The sequence below is a fragment of the Poecilia latipinna genome, unplaced genomic scaffold (genome assembly GCF_001443285.1).
Source record: "Poecilia latipinna isolate Pla-1442-1.1 unplaced genomic scaffold, P_latipinna-1.0 Scaffold1081, whole genome shotgun sequence".
NCBI classification, from domain to species: Eukaryota; Metazoa; Chordata; class Actinopteri; order Cyprinodontiformes; family Poeciliidae; genus Poecilia; species Poecilia latipinna.
The window spans coordinates 130,956-149,610 of NW_015113697.1; the positions used below are offsets into that span (position 1 = coordinate 130,956).

Consider the following 18,655-nt stretch of genomic DNA (forward strand, 5'->3'; position numbering starts at 1 on the left):
GAGGTTTATTTTTTTTTGTATAAACAAAGGAGGGGGGGGGGGGGGGGGGGGGGGGGGGGCAGCTGGGTCTGGTCAAAGGCTTCCCACTAATTAAACCTGAAGACATCCTGATAAAGTGGTTGTTTTTTTTTTCCCTTTGCCTTTTTACTGCAGCTATTCAAAAAAAAAAACACCTTTCAATGGAAACTTGAAATGTCAGGAAACAAATTATGTTGCCATGCTTTTGCATCTTCGATATTTTTGCTCATTTAAGCCGACAAACCTTTGTGTTGTAGCTAATAGGCTCCTAAAATGTTCCTGTGATTGTGACCGCAGGTAAACGCTGCTAACCTTTACTATTAAAAATAAGAAGAAAAAAAAACAAAAAAAAAAACATCCGTTTGATAATGGTCTCCACCTTTCAGCAACCCTTAAAAAAAACACACACAAAAAACAACACAGACAGGAGTGCTGTCAGTCATCGAGTCCATTAAGTGCATAACTGTTTACAGAGTTCAGCCCTGAACTGCACATCCATAATTTAAGCTGGATCCTCTGAGAGTTTCTCACCGGCTTTCAGAAAGTGCCACAGCTCAGCAATGCTCGGGACATTTTCTCGGGGCCTGCTGAAGCTACCACAGAAGGAATTTGCATCGTGCATATTACAGACTGCAAATCATTTCTCTGGCGTTTTTCCTCCGCTTCGATCCCTGCGCATGCATCCTGAGCGGGGAAAACGAGCGACAGCAGCAGCCCCATCACAGGCGCTCCCCCCTTGCAGTCCTTCCTGGCTCCTTCCACAGCCGATGACAAAACAACGATCAGAGTTGATCTACTGCAGCTGTTCTTTCTTCCCATCTCTTTGAATCAACCGTTTGGGAACTCAGATGGCAAAGTTAATCAGCCTCCCCCCCTCGCACCTCCTTGATCAGATTAAAAAAGGGACAAAATATACGGCGGTTTCTGAGAGGAAGCGCTTCGTATAGTTTCCCTTTAGAAAGCACCTTGTTTTAAAGCTGCTCCTTTTTTTTTTTTTTTTTTTTAGGTGAAGGGCCTTTTGGTGGGAAGAATGCATGGTGAAAAGCTTTGAAAGTTGAATAGGAATGAATTATTAATGCATCTGACTTTGGTAGAACAATGGAAGAGAATAAAGAAGAAAAGCTAACATACTACTAACAGTAAAAAAAAAAAAAAGGCAGCCGTGGAGAGGAAGAAGGAGGCAGGAACTAAAAGCAAAAACCTCCAGGGGGCGGAAGAAAGAGTCTCCACAGTGTGCCCTAAGAAGAATCCAGTTCATGCAAATTAAACCCACATATAGCAGAACTCCAGTTGTATGGATGTTTTTCGATTCGTTGCATTTCACAACAGCATTCGACCAGCTCAGACAGGTTCATTTCATGTGGATTTAAAAGTCAATGCAAGACGTCCGACGTCGGACATTCAAAGTGTTTAGCAACAATAAACCCGTTCAGTTTCAATGATACGTCCATTAACATGTTTTAGCTGTTTGAAGCACTTTTTGCCGTCCCTCATGACTAGACGGTTTGTTTGCAGCAGATATTGACTCCTTGATTCGTCTAATCGTTGTAGATAAAACATCGCTTTGCCCACTTCATGTTGATTAAACTGTTTTATCTGCTGGGTTTTGCTTTTCTTCCTCTCTCAGTGTGACTTATAAACAGCTCTGCTCTGAGCGTTTCAGTGTTTCGCAAAGATGTTCAGACACACAGCACGTAAAACTACATTTTGTCTGGTTACAACTAACTTCAGTGTGTCTTATTGGCATTTTTATTTGTGACAGACCAGCATGCAGTTGTACATACATATATTAAAGTGGAAAGAGTTGGGTGGGAGTTTGTGATCAGCCACTTTAGTGCAGAAAACCAAGTTGTACCAGTTGTTTTCAGAAATCATCTAATTGTTAAACGGGTTTGTTTTTTGGATTTTAAAGATACAATTGCTGTTTTAATTTTTATTCTAGGTTCAGAAAAAAATGAATCTAGGTTTGGTGGCAGAAAGCTAAACATGGTCTTGACCGTACGCTCCCCCTCGTAAAACATGGCGGCAGAAGCGTCATGTGTTGAGTTTGATTTTATTCCAGCAAGGAAAGAAAAGCCGATCACCGCTGGATAAGTTTGGTGGAGATTACAACTGGACAACACTTTAAGAAAACTGAAAACGTGTAGAGTTGGTTGGAGGTTCACCTTCCAGCAGGATAAAAGAAAACTTTAACATACAGCCAGAGCTTCATTAGCTTGAGCTAACAAATAGCTCAAAGTCCAGAACTATATTCACTTTAGGACATGGGTTGAAAATCTATATTTCCATCCAGTCTGAATTTATTTTGCTGGTAGGAAACCCTAAATCATCATAATAATAATAATAATAATTACAGTAAAAGTTCCAAACTTAACCAGGAGGCGACCAAATACAAATTCATTGTCTGTTTTATTCTGTGCTGAATAAATTATACTGTAATTACGTAATAACAAATACTTTTAAAGTTTAACATGAATATTTTTGCGAGGCACTGTACTTTCATGTGTTTTTTTGCGGTTAAATCCTTTTCTTTCCCTCAAAACAATTCATTACTTCCTCTATTTTCTTGCAAGGCCTCACATTCTTTCCAATTAAAACTCTGGCAACTGCAGCGCTACCCTGCTGAGGTAGCGCTGCTAATGGGGGTGCCAATTCCCCCAATTGGCACCCCCAATTGGGGGAACAATGGCTGAGGCTTCATGGTTTGAAATTATACTCCAAATTGCGATATTTACATTTCCACACTGCGTGCGGCCGTATCTAAAAACGAAGCCATCAACATCTACTAACGTTGTGATATTTCCGTGGCCTTGTAACTGTAGCACGTTGGAAATAAGAGTTCCTCAAACTATAACTCTGCGACTTGAAATCGGATAAACCATCTTTCTCAACAAAAACACCCAGAAGCACACCGACACACACACGCGCACACACACACGCGCATACACACACACGCATGCAGAACCCCGACAACATCTGTTTAATCTTCTGTCGAACACGGCGCATCAAGCTCGGGGCAGGGATGATGGTGAAGCCATTCCCAGACTTGTGCTTTTATTTCGGCTCAGGGAGCAAACGAAGCCATACACCCCCACCCCCCTGCACCCCAAACAGACTTTTAGTAATCCCCTAAAAATGAAATCCTTGACATTCTGGCTGATTTCCAATTTACAAATTTAATATCGCCTGGTGGAATTTTAAATAGGGATTTGAGAGGTCCAACCGCAAAAGAGAGGAGTGCATGAGGGGGTGATGGTCGGCTTCTGTTCGCCCGGGAGAAAGTCGGCTCAACGCAGTTTTCAGCAAATAGACCCGTCTGAAGTGCAAAGAGCCATTTTACCACATCTTCCTGTTCTGTTTTGTTTTTTTTCTCTCGATACGGGACGTGTGCTCGCAGTTAGATACCGGTATACAGATAAGGAGCTAATGAGGGGTTCTCACCTGTGTCTGGTGTCCCGGTTCCTGATGATAAGCCATGGAAAGATGTTTAAGAGAAGAAAAGAGAACATAGTTACTACAATGCCAAGAAAAGACGAACAGGTAACGACAGCAATGCAAAGAAAGCAAAACACAGTGAAAAACCAGAAAACAGTTTGTACAGGTTGATGACCTAATACGTTAAATATGGAGGTTTAGCATTGAGAGCTAAACTACTTAATTTACACATTAATGATGCCTGAAAAGGATCCTTTTTTTTGCAGATGACACATTGTTTTCAAGGAATGATTTCAAATCTTTTCTGAATTAAATAAATTATTTTTTTGTAACCAAAACGATAGATGTGATTCCCATGGAGATGAATTTTCAATAGGGGTATCTGAGGTCAATTTTTTGGGGGTAAGTTTAGTTGGAAGTGTTACATCCAGTGCTATGAAATATATACTTGCCCCCATAAAGGTTTTTGCTGTTTTGTCACAATTATATATGTTTTTAAATGATTTGGCCTTTATCTAGGAGAGAAAATGTTCATCCAAACCATACCAGTCCAATGTCAAAACATAATTCCCCACCCCTGAAAAGTTTAGGACAAAGTCACCGGCCACTCCCAGGCTTAATTATCACCAGAGCTGTAAAATCAGGATATTAGTTAAGTACGACCAGAACCAACAAACCGTGGCCCAAACTAAAGAAACTGAAGAATAAATAAGAAGTAAAGCTGCTGACATTCATCACTCTGGAAAAGGTTTAAAAGCCATTTCTTTGGGGAACCGGTGAGCTACAGTGAGAGCCATTATCCGCAAATGGAGAAAAAAATGGAGCAGTGGGGAGGCTGCCTCGGACAGGCTTACCGAAATAAATTACTGCAAGAGTGTATTGACAGCGTGTCGCCAAAGACGCAGAACTACATATAAAGCTCTGCAGGTCTTATGTGTCTCAGTTAAGGTCAAAGTTCACGATTCAGCAATAAGAATGAAAATCGGCATAAATGAAAACCACGGGAAAGATCGCAGGCGGAAGTCGCTGCTGACCACAAAGAACACAGAGCTGCTTCTGATATTTACCAAAAAGATATCTTGGTTACAGTGGGTATGCAGCGCATGCAACGCATCGGGGCGCTGCACCAGAGGGGGCGTCAAAACCCCGTCTGGAGGGGGCGGCGCGCCGATGATGTCCTCACATACACTTCAGCGCGTCCTTATGCTCCTTCACCTCGCGCACATAACGGGGTAAATGTAGCGAGTTTTACCTTTCACGTGTCTTTGTCTCGGGGGTAGAGCGAGCGTATGCGCGTGTGCACCCTGACGTACCTTCCTGAGGGGGAGGGGGGGAGAGTTGTGCGCCGATTTATGTTTTCGCATCCACCTGAATAGTGTGTAGTTGCGACCCTGCTTGATTATCTCTACGACTTTTGGGCAAATATTCTGTGAACAGATGAAAGAAGCACTGATTTGAAATTGTCTTATGTTAAATTTATCTATAAATCCTATCAAGATCTTCGGGTTACGTACCAAGACGACGATCCTAACCAAATCAGAACAGCTACCACCGCATGGATAATTAAAGAGAGAGTACAAAATCAATATTTCGGAGTGGCCTAGTCAAAGTCCAAACTTGAGCACAAACCCTTCCACACTTCTGGAGTCACTGGCAGCCATTATAAACACTTGATGGAAGTAATTGCCCCAAGGGTTATAAAAATAAAAAATAAAAATAGGGCCAGGTTAGTTTGGATAGCTTTTTTCTATTAAGTTAAATAATTTGAAAATTAAAATTTTATATTTGCTCAGGTTGTCTTTGCCTAACATGTAGCACATATTAAAAGTGCAGAGTAGAGATTAAATAAGTTCAATAAAACTGAAAATCTGAAGAAATTTAGACACTGCAGCCCTCTCATATCGGGATTAGGTTTGATTCAGATGGCTGTATTCCTTCACATTAAATATTAAGTTAAACAGGAAGCTTTTTGGCATTTCCTCCCAGGGGATGGGGAGGTATCAGATAGAGACTCCATGAAACCAGAAATATTAGTCAGAGGTACGATAATGACAGCAAATGAGAGAGTTAAGTTACATAAGAAAAGCACTCTGCAGGACAAATGACTGTGCAATCCCACTGAGATTTTACGCTTGAGAAAATACAGAAATGGGGAATGTAGTGCCTGCAGCACAGTAGGAGATATCATCATAATCCACAGAAAAAAAAGAGTCTTTGTTTCACAGAAAAGCTGCTCTCACATCCTAAAGAGGTAGATTAAGGCCTGTGATGTCTGAACCTCACATTTTCTGCCTTTTGCTTAAAAGACAAACTTCAGAGCATTCAGCTGAGATCAAACAGATCAGTGGTGCCGATGCTAGCCCAGAGCTAATGCAGAGCTAACCCCTTATCGGCTGAGCTCAATTTTTCTTAATAAACATAGAAAAGCACTGCGCACACACGAAAACGCCCAAGTTCTCAACTCTCACTTGAGTTCCAGTATGGTCCTTGTGTATCCGTCCGGATGCACCCTCCGGATGAAGTTGAAGTCTCCGATGTAGAGGGAGCCGTCGGGCCCGCTGGCCAGCGCCACGGGGGCGAACAGCATCATGTCCCGAGCCGCGCCGCTGCAGCTCGGGCCGCAGGGGACGCTGCGATAGAAACCGTTCCCCATGACGGTGCTGATGACCGGGGGCTGCTGGGATAGGAAGATGTTTTCTCCATTTCCTTTATGCAGGATTCCTGAGGAAACAGACACGCAATAAATCTTTAAAAGCCCTCAGAACCATTGCCTGAATCAGTGCAATCCCTCAGGGCAATGCAATCCTAGTTTTTTTTTTTTTTCTGAAGTTTAACAAAACAAGTACTATGAAAAGCCGCATCCAACTTTTTGTGCTGTCTAAATTTCCACAAGTATGCTGACTCGTTCAAATTGTTTTTATGTTAATTTAACAAGATGACATCTTATAAAGTCATTTATTGTGGCACTTTGATGGCTTATGCGTTAATGATTGCCAACAGAAAACAATCTAAAAAATAGGATAACAATTCAGGCCAAACTGAAGAGTTCACCCACCACTGCGAAAGTTGAGAGCGTGGTGTTTGTCCAAGGACCAGCCTCCAAGATTAGAGGGCACCAGTTCAAATCCATGCATCAGAGCTGTCCTCCTTTCCCAGTGGATGACTCCGGGACATGACTCATACTCATAACCCACTGATACTGGAAGGCAAACGCAGACACACAACAGAGCACTTCAGTTTTGTACAATAATTGTTTCGACTAGGCCCTACTACAAGCATCCGTGTACACTGACATTTTTTAAAAGGTTAAAGTTTCAGAATCGCAAACATTTCCTGTCTTATTCTTCCGACTTTTTAGGACTTTTTAATGAGATGCATGAGAAACTCAAAAGCTTCCTCCGCCCATTGCTGCCACTGCTGGTCAGCTAGTCAAAGAGAAGAATCCAAAGATTTTCTCCAGGTTACATGTTTGGAAACAAGAATAATTGTTGTATGGAAAAAAAACAAACTCCGTACAATAATTATGGTCTATTAAACTGCATAGTTTGACAGGCTAACAAGAACATGCTTGGTAAACAGTCGATTGTAAGTATCTGAGTAGATAGCCCAGCTAATTGACCAGCTAATATCAGCATTTTATACTTGTGTTGCTTTATAAAGAGCTGAACAGTAAATATGCTACAATAAAGAACAAATTTACTTAGCATGTTGATTTTTAATGTCAAGTTTCTCTCAAAATATCAAATACATTATCTTAGATAGCTAGCTAGATAGCAATAGCTAACAATCTGTCAAAGAGTTATCAAGCTGTAGCTATTTATCTAGCTAGCTAGTTAGCCATCAGATAGATAGATAGATAGATAGATAGATAGATAGATAGATAGATAGATAGATAGATAGATAGATAGATAGATAGATAGATAGATAGCTGCCCTTGTTTAGTCCTGACAATAGCTTAATTTCCCCATTTTCAACAAAACACTCCAGAACCACTTGAAACCCACATTTTGTATGCTTTCTGTGTCTCTCTGAGAGCTGAATTGTATTGAGCACTGAGTTAGATGAAAGGCGTTGTAGCGAGACCTCATCAGTGTAAGTTTTTGGGAGAGATCAGCGAGAAGAGTAGGCGTAATCAGGAGTCCGTCTTCATAAGGAAGCCCTAGAATTAGCCGCCTGGCCTCTCAGATGTAATGATACGCTGTGTGTGGTTTCCCTGTGTGAGGAACAACCATCAACAGCTCTCTTTTTTCCTTCTTTTTTCTTTTTACTTGGCAGGGGGAACTATGCTGCACCAGCAATTTGCTGCTTAAAATATGCTAAAAGCCAACAGGTGACAAAACTGTTGGAGATCTCAAGACATGTAAACACAAACATTTATGTCGCTCTTTAATCTGCAATATCACAGAGAGTACGGTCAGAAACAAGTCTGTGAATGAAGCTACGGCATATTTTAAGACAAAAATAACCTGATAAAAAAATGTACGCCTTAAAAACAAACCAATCAAAAATGACACAGTATATTTTTTTTCACTATACAGTAAGGCATTCATTTAATAGAATGATGTGAAATGCTTGCAATATGTCATTTGTAGTAATACACAAATGGGGCTGGGACTAACAATAGAGCGGTCTTGAGATCATCTTTAGAAATTAAAGCAATTAAAAATTATAATGGTAAAGCATATTTTAATAGCTGCAAAAAGATGAAGCTAAATGTATTATAGTACAATGTCAATGTGCCTCTGCGTAACCAAACTGAGTGGAAAAACAAACACGACACTTCTGTTATTTGAAGGTCAAAACCTGCACATACACATATAACATTATGAAAATGTCCTTAAGTTTTGATCACTTTGCACATTCAGCGGATTTAACATTTAGATGGAACGTAATTATTATTTTGAGAATTAATAACCATACATAAAGAAGAAATGGAGTGAAATAATAAGAGCGTCCTTATTAAACTTATTAAAAGTTCTTGTTGAGATACAATATTGGAGTTAATTTATTCTTAAATGTGCGATTAGCTGTAAAATCATAGTTATTTTTTTTGTCCTATAAACCTCAAAGAGACACTGTGTGAGGGTTATGTCGGGGTTTTTAATTAAATTCTGTCATATTCTTTGTCTGTAATCAAAAATAACATGACGGGTGACACACTGTGGATGTTTAGGTTTGCTATGAATTTTTTTTTTTTGTACTTTCTGATATCAGGCTTTGTTTTTCATTACTTTGTATTTTGGTGTTCTGTTTGCAGCTTGATAAAATCATATTGGATTTTCCCATGTGCTGCTTTTGTTTCTTTTCTGTATCTGTTTCAGTTGGTCTTGCTTTCTGCTCTTCACACACCACCTGGCCTGAGACGCTAATCAGCATACCTGTTACTTGTTAGGATGTTTTCGACTCGTCCATTTGGTAACTACGGAGACGGGCACTTTGTAGCAGCAGGAGTTTCAACTATAACTTTTCATTGGATGCATAATGCTGCAGAAATGTCTCCTGTATGCCTTTAAAGTAATGTCCAGGGCTTTAATAAGACAAAATTCCAGATCATGGATTCAAAACATTCATTATGTTTTCAACAATGTCCTGTGGACAGATGAGATACAAGTAGAAACATTTGGCTATAATGCTATGCATTGTAACCATAGCGATAGATCTGGTAGTTTTTTTCTTTTTTTTGCAAACATGGAGTGTGGGCATTCATCCAACCAAACAAAACGATGACTTCATGAGGGGAAATTTAGATTTGGAACGACTGAGAGAGAAACTAATTTAACAACAACAAAACAAATGTGTGGGGTCACTTTAAGGGTGCGTTCACACTGCAGCCTGAAGTGACTCAATTCCGATTTTTTGGCAATTCCGACTTTTTTGCCAGGGCCGTTCACACTGCCAATAAATGCGACCTGTATGCGATCTGCAGTCTGAACGGGCAAACGACCTGAAAGTGTCCCGCATGCGCAGTAGAGGGCGCAATAGCGTCAGCGTTCTAAGTGTTCTGCCAACTGCCATAAAAAGAAGAAGTGCTCAGTGTTTGCGGAAGTAAACATGGAGGCTAAAGGTGGAGCTTAGCTTACATGTTTGAAGTTGTTGTCCGGCCGGAGCAGCATATTAACAACTTAATCCTCATATAATTCGTCATGGTTGTTGTTTTTCTTCCCACTTGCGCGTATCAGGACGCTGAACAGTGAGATTTGTAGAGAAACAGTGACGTTCAGTTCGGATGAATGCGACCTGGACGTTAGGTCGCATTTGAATCGGATACGTATCGGATATGGGTCACATTCGGAAAAGAATCCGACCTGTGCTGTTCACACTGCCATGAAAAGATCGGATACAGGTCGCATTACGTCAAAAAAATCGGAATTGAGTCACTTCAGGCTGCAGTGTGAACGCACCCTAAGACGGATGGACGTCCTCACAATCTGACAGATTTAGAGAACTGTCACATTCAAATTCAGAAGTACTTTATTAATCCCAAAGGGAAATTAAGTGTTGTAATTCATATTAATTCAAAATTCTTCAGTTATTGTAGATGTGAATTTGAAGAGATAAGAAGAGATTACCTGTAAAGATTGTGAATATTGCTAAGCCAAAATGAAGCACGTTCACAGACTGAATCAAAAATACTTTAAAGGTGCGGTATTGTGTATTTTTCAGGCACTTAGTGCCATTTTATTGCACAATCAAGTAACTATGTTACCGTCAGTTGTTAGAAAAATGCTGTATTTTTATATCAAAACTGGATGCCTTGAAAACTGAATGAAACACCTTGAAATTGGCCTCTGTCACTTTAAAAAGCTCCTGCTCTTTCCGGCGTCATTACAATGTTTCTCAGTTACGTGATTTACAACCGTTCGTAGGAGCTGAGAAGTATTTCGCATGATGAGCTGAGCAGACACACATTTCCACCAGATGCTCCTTTCTGCTGCTGCTGCTAGTTTGAAGGAACTGAGTATGGGAGGCATGGAGCGCCATGACGCAGAAGCTTTGTGAGAGCAAGCGTTTAGGCACCCTCGAATGGTTGCCATGGGAGATTAAAGAATTTCTCAAACATGCATGAAAGAACGAAGGCCACACTCCAGGTATGTTTTGATGAGGGAAAAACTTTATAATTTGATGTAAAGCAAAATAACAAATTCTACAAAATGCCTTCCCTATGATACAGTATTGCACCTTTTTTTTATCTTAGACAGATTTCTCTGTCACATGACATGAAAAACAAATTACTGCAGTTTAGCATTTTATTAGGGGTGCGCAGACTTTTCAGAGCCTTAAGTAAACTAAACATTAGTATGGAGTACAACAGAAGCACAAGTAAAGTTTGGGAAACAAAAACAACTGACTAACCTCACAGTCTAGTTAATCATTAGTATAATAAACAGTATAATTATTGGGTGAGTGAACAATGAAACAATTTGACATCCCTTACTCACTGTACGTATAAATCCACAGTTTTTATTGCTTTCGTTAGTTTGATTTTGCATTTCTCAAAAGAAAAAAAAAATCTATCCTGCTTTAGTGCAACATCTGTTCTCACAGCATCTTCATTAGGTACGATGTTAAGAAAGCCAAACAACAAGTTAAATAGTGCAACGACTTCCAGGAAAGCTGAAAGCACCGGAGCAAATTTTTTCAGTGCTGTTCGGGGGGAAAAAACAACAAAAAAACAAAACATTAAACAGTAATTTAGTGCTTTGTTTATACCGAGATGAAAAGCCTTGTAATTATCTTGAGGCAAATGCATTCTCTTTTTTTTTACACCTGGCATGAAATCACAGTTCACAGAGAATCCGAGGTTAGGTTTAGCAACCCGACGTGTTTTGTGTGATTAAACCATTTGGCACGTCAGGTTAGCTTTTCGACGAGGATCCAATTGAGAACCACGAGTTTTCAACGATAGCTACCAATTTAGTCACCATTTAGACTCTTATGGTGGACAATGTCATCCGGGAACAAATCCCTCTCATCAATCAAGGTGAAAAACACACATTCCTCTATAACCAAAGTGTTATTTTTAAGGTCACTATGTCAGTATAGAGAAATAAAACAGTGGGTGTCCGAGACTCTGTGCACCGTCATTCTAGATTGATATCAGAGAGGCTAAATGAAAATAATGATATTCTTCAGGGGGACGAAGGCTTGACATATCTGATCCTCGAGCCACAGAGGAGCGGTTGTCGCTGTCAATCACCGTTGGTACTGATCTCTCTTAACTGGCCTCACTGTAGACCCGCGGGCATGCAAGCTGATTAGAGCTCAAGGGAAAAGCAGAGGGTAGAGTCAGCATAAAGACAAGTTCACAATGCTGGAATACGCGAGCAGAGGTGCTTGGATTATGCACCGAGCTCGGGGAGATTCTCTTACACCGAGAGAAAAGTCTCTGCAGACACCCAACGCCAACTTAAGTCTCCACTCGGAGTGCACAATCGATTAGGTGATCGGGGGAGAGGGAGAATAATGGGTCGTTTGGAACACAGTGGATTCAGAGAGAGGATGCAGAGAGGAAACCTTACCCCGCTGAACTAAAGTTCTCCATCTAGGAACTATCTTTAAGGATCATTTAGTGAGTCCATTTGCTTCATATTTTGAGCTAAGGTGCATTTTAACCTTGTTTTTAAAGGATTGGAAGGGAACATAGAGGCTTGAGAAATGTGAAGAAGTGTTGCTTTCAAAATGTAACTATCAAAGTGAAATTAATTGCACTTAGCAGGGGTGGGAGATGTGGACATAGAATTTTAGAGCAATATTTTGAGGTACAACTGTGATAAGAGGTTAATATATATATATATATATATATATATATATATATATATATATAGTTAATTATGGCTGTGACTGCTGCATGGTACAGCATTTACAGCATCACAAACAGAAATACTGTTTCTCTTCACTTACTTGTAATTTATATCAGTGAGCTGATATTAGTAACCAAATTTAATTATATTTTCAAACATTACAGATGCTTTTGGGGAACAAACCGTGGAGAAAGTAGTAAAAACAACACTTCCGATAATACCGCTAGTTGTTTTTTTTTTTTACTATTTAACATCATTAATTGAAATTTATTGAGACAACAATAAATCAAAATCCTTATAATCAGAAATTGTTTCAGCGTAAATGATAAACGAGGGGTGAAAAATGCCCACCCATAACTTATCGGTCACATCACTTAATTACCCAATGAGTTCAACCTTGTAAGAAAAAGAAACCAGGAACACTTTGTCCTTTAAAAAAATAAAAAATACAATCAACTGGAAAAAAAAAAAAAAAAAAAAAAAAAAAAAAAAAAAACTTTTCCAGGACAAAACGGGCAAACCAATCTCAAAGGACAGGACTCTGTATTAGGAAAAAGAAAAAAGAAAAACTTCCCCAAAAAAAAAAGAAAAAAAAGAAAAACAGCCCCACAACCTGATATTACTGCAGCTATATTACAAGAAGTCGTCCAGCACACACAGACACAGACACACAATACATGTGCACACTGTAGCCCATAAATGCACATTCAATATCTCACAGGTGAAAGCTTTCATTCTCCGCTGCCGAGGCCTCAGGCAATGTGTTCACCCCAGCAAACACAGCATGATCTCCTTTCTCTCTTGTTCTCTCTGGCAATCTGCAGGCACAGCCGTGTTGATACACATGCAGCAGGCGGTGTACGTGTGTTTGTGTCTATGTCTGTGTCGCTGCTGCTGCTGTCGACAAAAGCGCGGGGAAGTAGGAGCGCAGGATGCTGAAGACGCAGAGAAGAACAACAGAGGGCAGGGGGGAAAAGCGCAACGCAAGATCAGAGAGACGGGAGGAAACGACAAAAGAGGGAAGAGAGAGAGTTCAGGATGGGATGGGAAAAGGAGGCAACACTCTGAAGGAAGAGGAGGACAAAGGGTCTAAGGAGAGGAGGTTAAAATGGTTTAGCAAAGCAGAATGAGTAAAAAAATAAATAAATAAATAAACGGAGGTGAAAGATCGGACAGAAGGTGAAGCAGATGAAATGCTGCCCAAACAGATAAGGGGGAAGATGGGTTGGATCAGGAGGGAGAGGAGGCCCTGAGATGGAACAGATACGATCTCTACAGAGAGAGACCCTACACTCGACTGGACAAAGCCTCTGCTAAGCCTGATGTCAATGCTTAGGGAAAGTGCTGGCTTGCAACTGCGGCGCTGCAATCTCCACAGACAGACAGCGGATGCGTTACCTCTCGATTTGCGTGCAAATGTCAACTATTTGGGGCAAATAAACAGCGATTTTATGTGGCAGACAAGTACAAATTGTAAAGTGTAAATTTATTTGAACGGCTCTAAGCAGCGAACGGTCAAGTCTCAAGTTAGTGAGGATTTTGCTTATGATCCTCTCTCTGCTCACACCTCAACAGTTGTTATTTTTATTTAAATACAAATGATTAAATTAAATTAGCTAAATACAATAGATAAACAAACGGCTGTATATTCTTTATATTTGATGGTGCAGAAGAGGATACTTGTTTCTGCCAAAGCAACTCAAGTCTATTTTTCTTTAATTGTGCTTCTAAATTAGAAACAGGCATAAATGTAATTTGTGCATTCAACACTTGGTAGTAAAAAAAAAAAATTCTTTGTTTGATTTCCATGTGTTTGACATAATTGGAAAGCTCAGAAACTACACTTTTCACAATATGTGAATAACTCAAAATGCACCAAGTAGAATTGTTCATGACAGTATGTGAGTTAGGAGTCTAATATTTTCAATTCAGGTTGTATATATCAAGATGTGTTATTGTGGCCTAATTCAAGTTAGGCGATCTGTGAGTGTTTGCTAAATCTGGTCGTCGGCCTGAAACAGTTTGAGAAACACTGGGGTAGAACAATAAACATATTGATGGTTGAAGTGGAAGCTAACATGTGAAAAGGTTAAAGTTTATGAGTTGCTTCCCGTTTTGGGGTTTTTCCAGAGCTGAAGAGACCACCACACAACATGTGTGAAGAGGCATAAATAGTGAGAGCTTCTCTGTGTTAGCTAGAAGTCTGACGCCTTAAGGACTGCACCTCATTGATCAAGTAAAGCCTTGAAACGAACACGTGTGAGTATGCCTCTGATTCTGCCTTGGATGTTTCCTTAATAGGAATTTTCCAAACAGAGTAAAAAAATAAATTTTCTAGCTACATCTGATTACATGCTTCGCAAAGGACACAGAGAAAGGACAGAGGCAGCGGTTGCTAAAGCGAAAAAACTCTCCGTTCTCATATTTATGCTCGGCGTATGCACCAATAGAAATGGGCTTCAAAATGATTCCAAACTAGCATCCTTCTGCCGCTGCAGATCGTATCTCAACAGCCAGTCACTCCGCAAAATAAATTTAAGCCTTCCCCTATCTTTCCATTTCTCTTCCAGAGCACAACGTTGGCTCTGATGAAGGGTGCTAGGTGCAGCGGTGCAGAGTCTAAACTTATTTCTTCCCCCTCTTTGCACAGCTCAATATACTTTGAGAATTACACCCGATGCTTCTGAAATCACTAATAAAGGAACCGAACCAAACGCTGTAATCATTGTGTTGTTGTCATGCGACGCTAAGTTCTCCATTTGTTAGCAGGAGACTGTCCGTACGAGACTGGTTGATTGCTTCCTGAATGGTCAATCACTTACACAGTGTTGTCCAATCAAGCTTACATGCAAACCACGGTGCTCAAATAAATAATAATAATAAAAAAAAAGGCCAATGCAACCCTAATGGTTAGCGAGGGTGAAGAGAAAAAGAAAAATCATTGTGCTGATCCCATTAGTGAATTGTAACAAATTTACACATAAAACAAGAAGAATGGCCTCCAAATAAATAATCCCAAAGTTATTCAGAGGAGTTTTTTTTCCACTTGTAGCAGGAAGGGAGGAGTGTGTCGTGTTGGAACTACATCTCGGTCCACAAGAGCCATTTGGAATTTGTCAAGTGACAAAAGAGGATGAAATTATAGCAGTAAGAGGGGGAAAAAAAGGTATCTGTAAAGGTCATAAATAAAAGAGAACTATCCGGTTTTCATCTTCTTTCCGTCGCTAAGCTACTATAAGCTGTTTTTGATTCATGTGCCCCTTCCCATGCATGCAAAGACCGCACTGATGATTGAATCAAACATGAGGAAAACACGTAAATATGATCTGCGCTCATATAAGCAGAGAGCATCTAATAAGTTTAGAATACTCTCAGAAACAGAAATTCACAATTGAGATCTTATATGTTGTTGATGTCAGGCAGAAACGTATGTCTTGTTTTCATTTATGCTTTCTTGTGAAAATCAACTCTACACCTTTCTCTGCTCTGGGGTTTTTATAGAAACATGCAGTAAAAAATAAAATATAAAAAGAGCATGTGCCTTTGACCAAACTGTCAAAATTTACATTTCTTTTAGTTCCTGCAAAGCTCTATTTTTGGAGATACAGGGTTTCTCTCTGACAGCAGCGATATGTTAAAAAAAAAATCTCTCAAACGGTGAACTCTGGAGATGTTTTGTTTTCCCTTGCTTATGATTTTCCTCATTGGTAAGATAAATATGAGTCAATTTTATTGCTCCGAGTTTAAATTTGGACACATATGAGAGCAGCAACATTGATCAGACATATAATCATGACCAGCATTTGGGTCATTAATGCACACGGGGACGAAACGTTGGTCCGTTCCATCAGATAAGCTTCTGTGGCTCAGCTGGCAGACAGAGTTAGCACTAGTTCTGACAGAATGGTGTCAGAATACACAGACCATTACCGGTTTTTTTGGCTTAAGGGGCTGCAGACTTGCAAACTTGAGTAGGATCCCACAATGGTCCCAGTCCTTCATCGAAAGCAACACCATTGGACATGTGGAAGAAGGAGCGATGGAAAATGGCAGCCCACTCCAATCACTCACTCATCTTCATTTTGGGCCATATCAAAAATCTGAATGTTCTTAAAGGGCCGGTTGTGGCAGAATGTGTTGATAAAACCCACTGATCTGTTAAAATATTAATAAATGGATGTTTGATTCAGCTTTCTTAAAATTAAATAACACTGAACATCTTTTCACACTGATAAGTCTCTCTAGAAGTCAATGATTGTTTTAGTGCTTGTATTTACATGTGTATGATGTTAAATGTGACTTTTTAATAACTGCTGTATCAATCATGGACAATAACTTGACATTAAGTAAAGATGAGGCAGCAATGACCTAAACTCAAAGTCTTTGACCAATTTTGAGAAAAATTGGCAGTAAAATCAGAAGAAATGTGGGAATCTGTTGATTTTGCATGAATTTTGCAGATTTGTGAAAAACGATGCCATTTGCAGTTTAGAGGGCTACATAAAAAGCTACGGTGGGCCTTGAGTTTGACACATGTGTTGGATATGCAAGCAACAGTGTGGTAGGTCTGGGGCGTGCGTCCTCCAGGGGGCACCAGAGTTCTTCAGAGGAGGGAAAAAATAAACCTGAAAAAGCACCTGCAGAGATTTGACCACTTTCACCAAACCTATGTCAGAGACGATGGGTAGATGTTCAGTATGTAAAGCTGTGGTGAGCAAACACAGGTTTAAAGCTGATGCATTGAAGTCTTCCCCAAGTATTGGCCTCATGCGCTGTCCAAATTTTTACAACTCATGGCGGACTGCACACACCACCTTCCCCTCAAACTGGACGATTTGGAAGGCGAGCTTGCAGAGCAGGTTCACCTGTACCGACATTAATAAGATCCCACTCCTGCTCACCAATGTACATGTCAAGTTAAAAAAGCCACACCACTTGCTCAGCTCACGCACTTATTGCAACAGAAACAAAGTCTGGGGCAAGCAAAATTTAAAAAAAAAAAGGAAGAAGCATGACCATGATTATTTAAAGCTTGGATTTTCATGGGCTGGATCTGAAGATGCTCCACCACCACTGCGTTGCATTATAAGCCCCGGGAGGTTTTTGATAAAAGGCTGAATGAACTGCGATCACAGCAGAAAAGAGTTCATAAATTTAGCACTGCAAGTAAGAAGGCAACTGAAGCTTTACATCATAAGCCGCTATGCATAGCTAAAGCAGGTAATGGAACATCAAGAACAGCAACAGCAAAAAGTTGACAGAAAGTCTACAGATATAGCAGTTTGCACACTTTCCAAGAACCAGACATTCTCTTTATATTGCTAATATTAATATCCTTTGAGCGGCTGTTTGCTTTATTTCAAAGATGAAAGGAGAAATGAGTAGGTGGAAGACTTGCAAACAAACTGAAAAGCTCTACAGGGCCCATATGTTTTTCTTTTTATTTTAATATTGTGTTTCCTCACATAAAGAGGCGTCACTTCGTTCCATATTCCACCTACCAGTTGCGTGAGTTAGCCCCCAGACCTCCTGGCCGTAGACGTCGGTCTTGTTCCAGACCAGCTTGTGAACCAGACCGGGCCCCGCGGGGTACCAGCGCTGATACAGCCGTCCTTGGACGGACGCGCGGATGTGCACCTTGGACAGACCGCCCAGAGGCGAGACGGGAGAGGACGGGGACGGCGGGGTGAGGAGGATGCGCAGCAGCGAGGAGTAGCCGGCGGAGCGGGTGCTCAGGTAGCTGAGCTTCAGAAAGGCCCCTGGGACAGAGACCTCCTCCTGAACCGCCTGGGGAGAGAACAGGATGGAGGGCGGACGGAGTGAGAAATACAGCAGGGAAGAGAGAGAGGTGTTTCATCAAAACTTTGTCATTTGGAAAATGAGCTGGTGAAAGAACAGCTATTGGGTGAGTTAAGGAAAGGGAAAGAAAGCTGCAGGACAGAATGTACAGGAAGAACTCAAAGTTTTTATGATCGTGCTTTGTCTATTTAAGTACTAGACTGACAGATGCCTCAAAGTCATTCTGGTTAATATTAGTTTATTATCTTGCAGAAGATTCATTAGTGTTCAAATTAAAAACCTAAAAATCATGCTGTTTTTGTTTGTTCACACCATTCTCAGCGAGTTCCTCTCTCGTTTAGGTCATGGGTGGAACATGCTGGAACACGGCCTGCTTTTCTTCAGACCTTTCCTGCTTCCTGTCTCTTTTGTGCTGAGGTTTTGTTCATTGACGGAATAAAATGTTCTCTCGTCTGTCTCTTTCTACAAATCCCGTCCAATTCTCCAAAGTCTGCCAGAACAAATCACAGACAGAGTGTTGATGGAATTAAATCTGGCATTTTCAAGTACAAAAAAAAAAAAAAATTAAAATCATGTTCTTGTTGGAAAAAAATGAAGGATTC

General features: G+C 40.4%; 1 protein-coding gene across 1 annotated transcript in view; it reads right to left on the reverse strand.

The window, feature by feature from the left end:
- tenm1 (teneurin transmembrane protein 1) overlaps positions 1 to 18,655 on the reverse strand; it is a 332,218-nt gene that overhangs the window by 97,714 nt on the left and 215,849 nt on the right. The window contains exons 18-21 of the mRNA XM_015052017.1: positions 17,756 to 18,041; positions 6,509 to 6,652; positions 5,922 to 6,174; positions 3,460 to 3,480 (exon numbers count right to left, since the gene is read on the reverse strand). Of these exons, the coding sequence (XP_014907503.1) occupies positions 3,460 to 3,480; positions 5,922 to 6,174; positions 6,509 to 6,652; positions 17,756 to 18,041 (704 nt within the window). The remainder of the gene's footprint in view (positions 1 to 3,459; positions 3,481 to 5,921; positions 6,175 to 6,508; positions 6,653 to 17,755; positions 18,042 to 18,655) is intronic.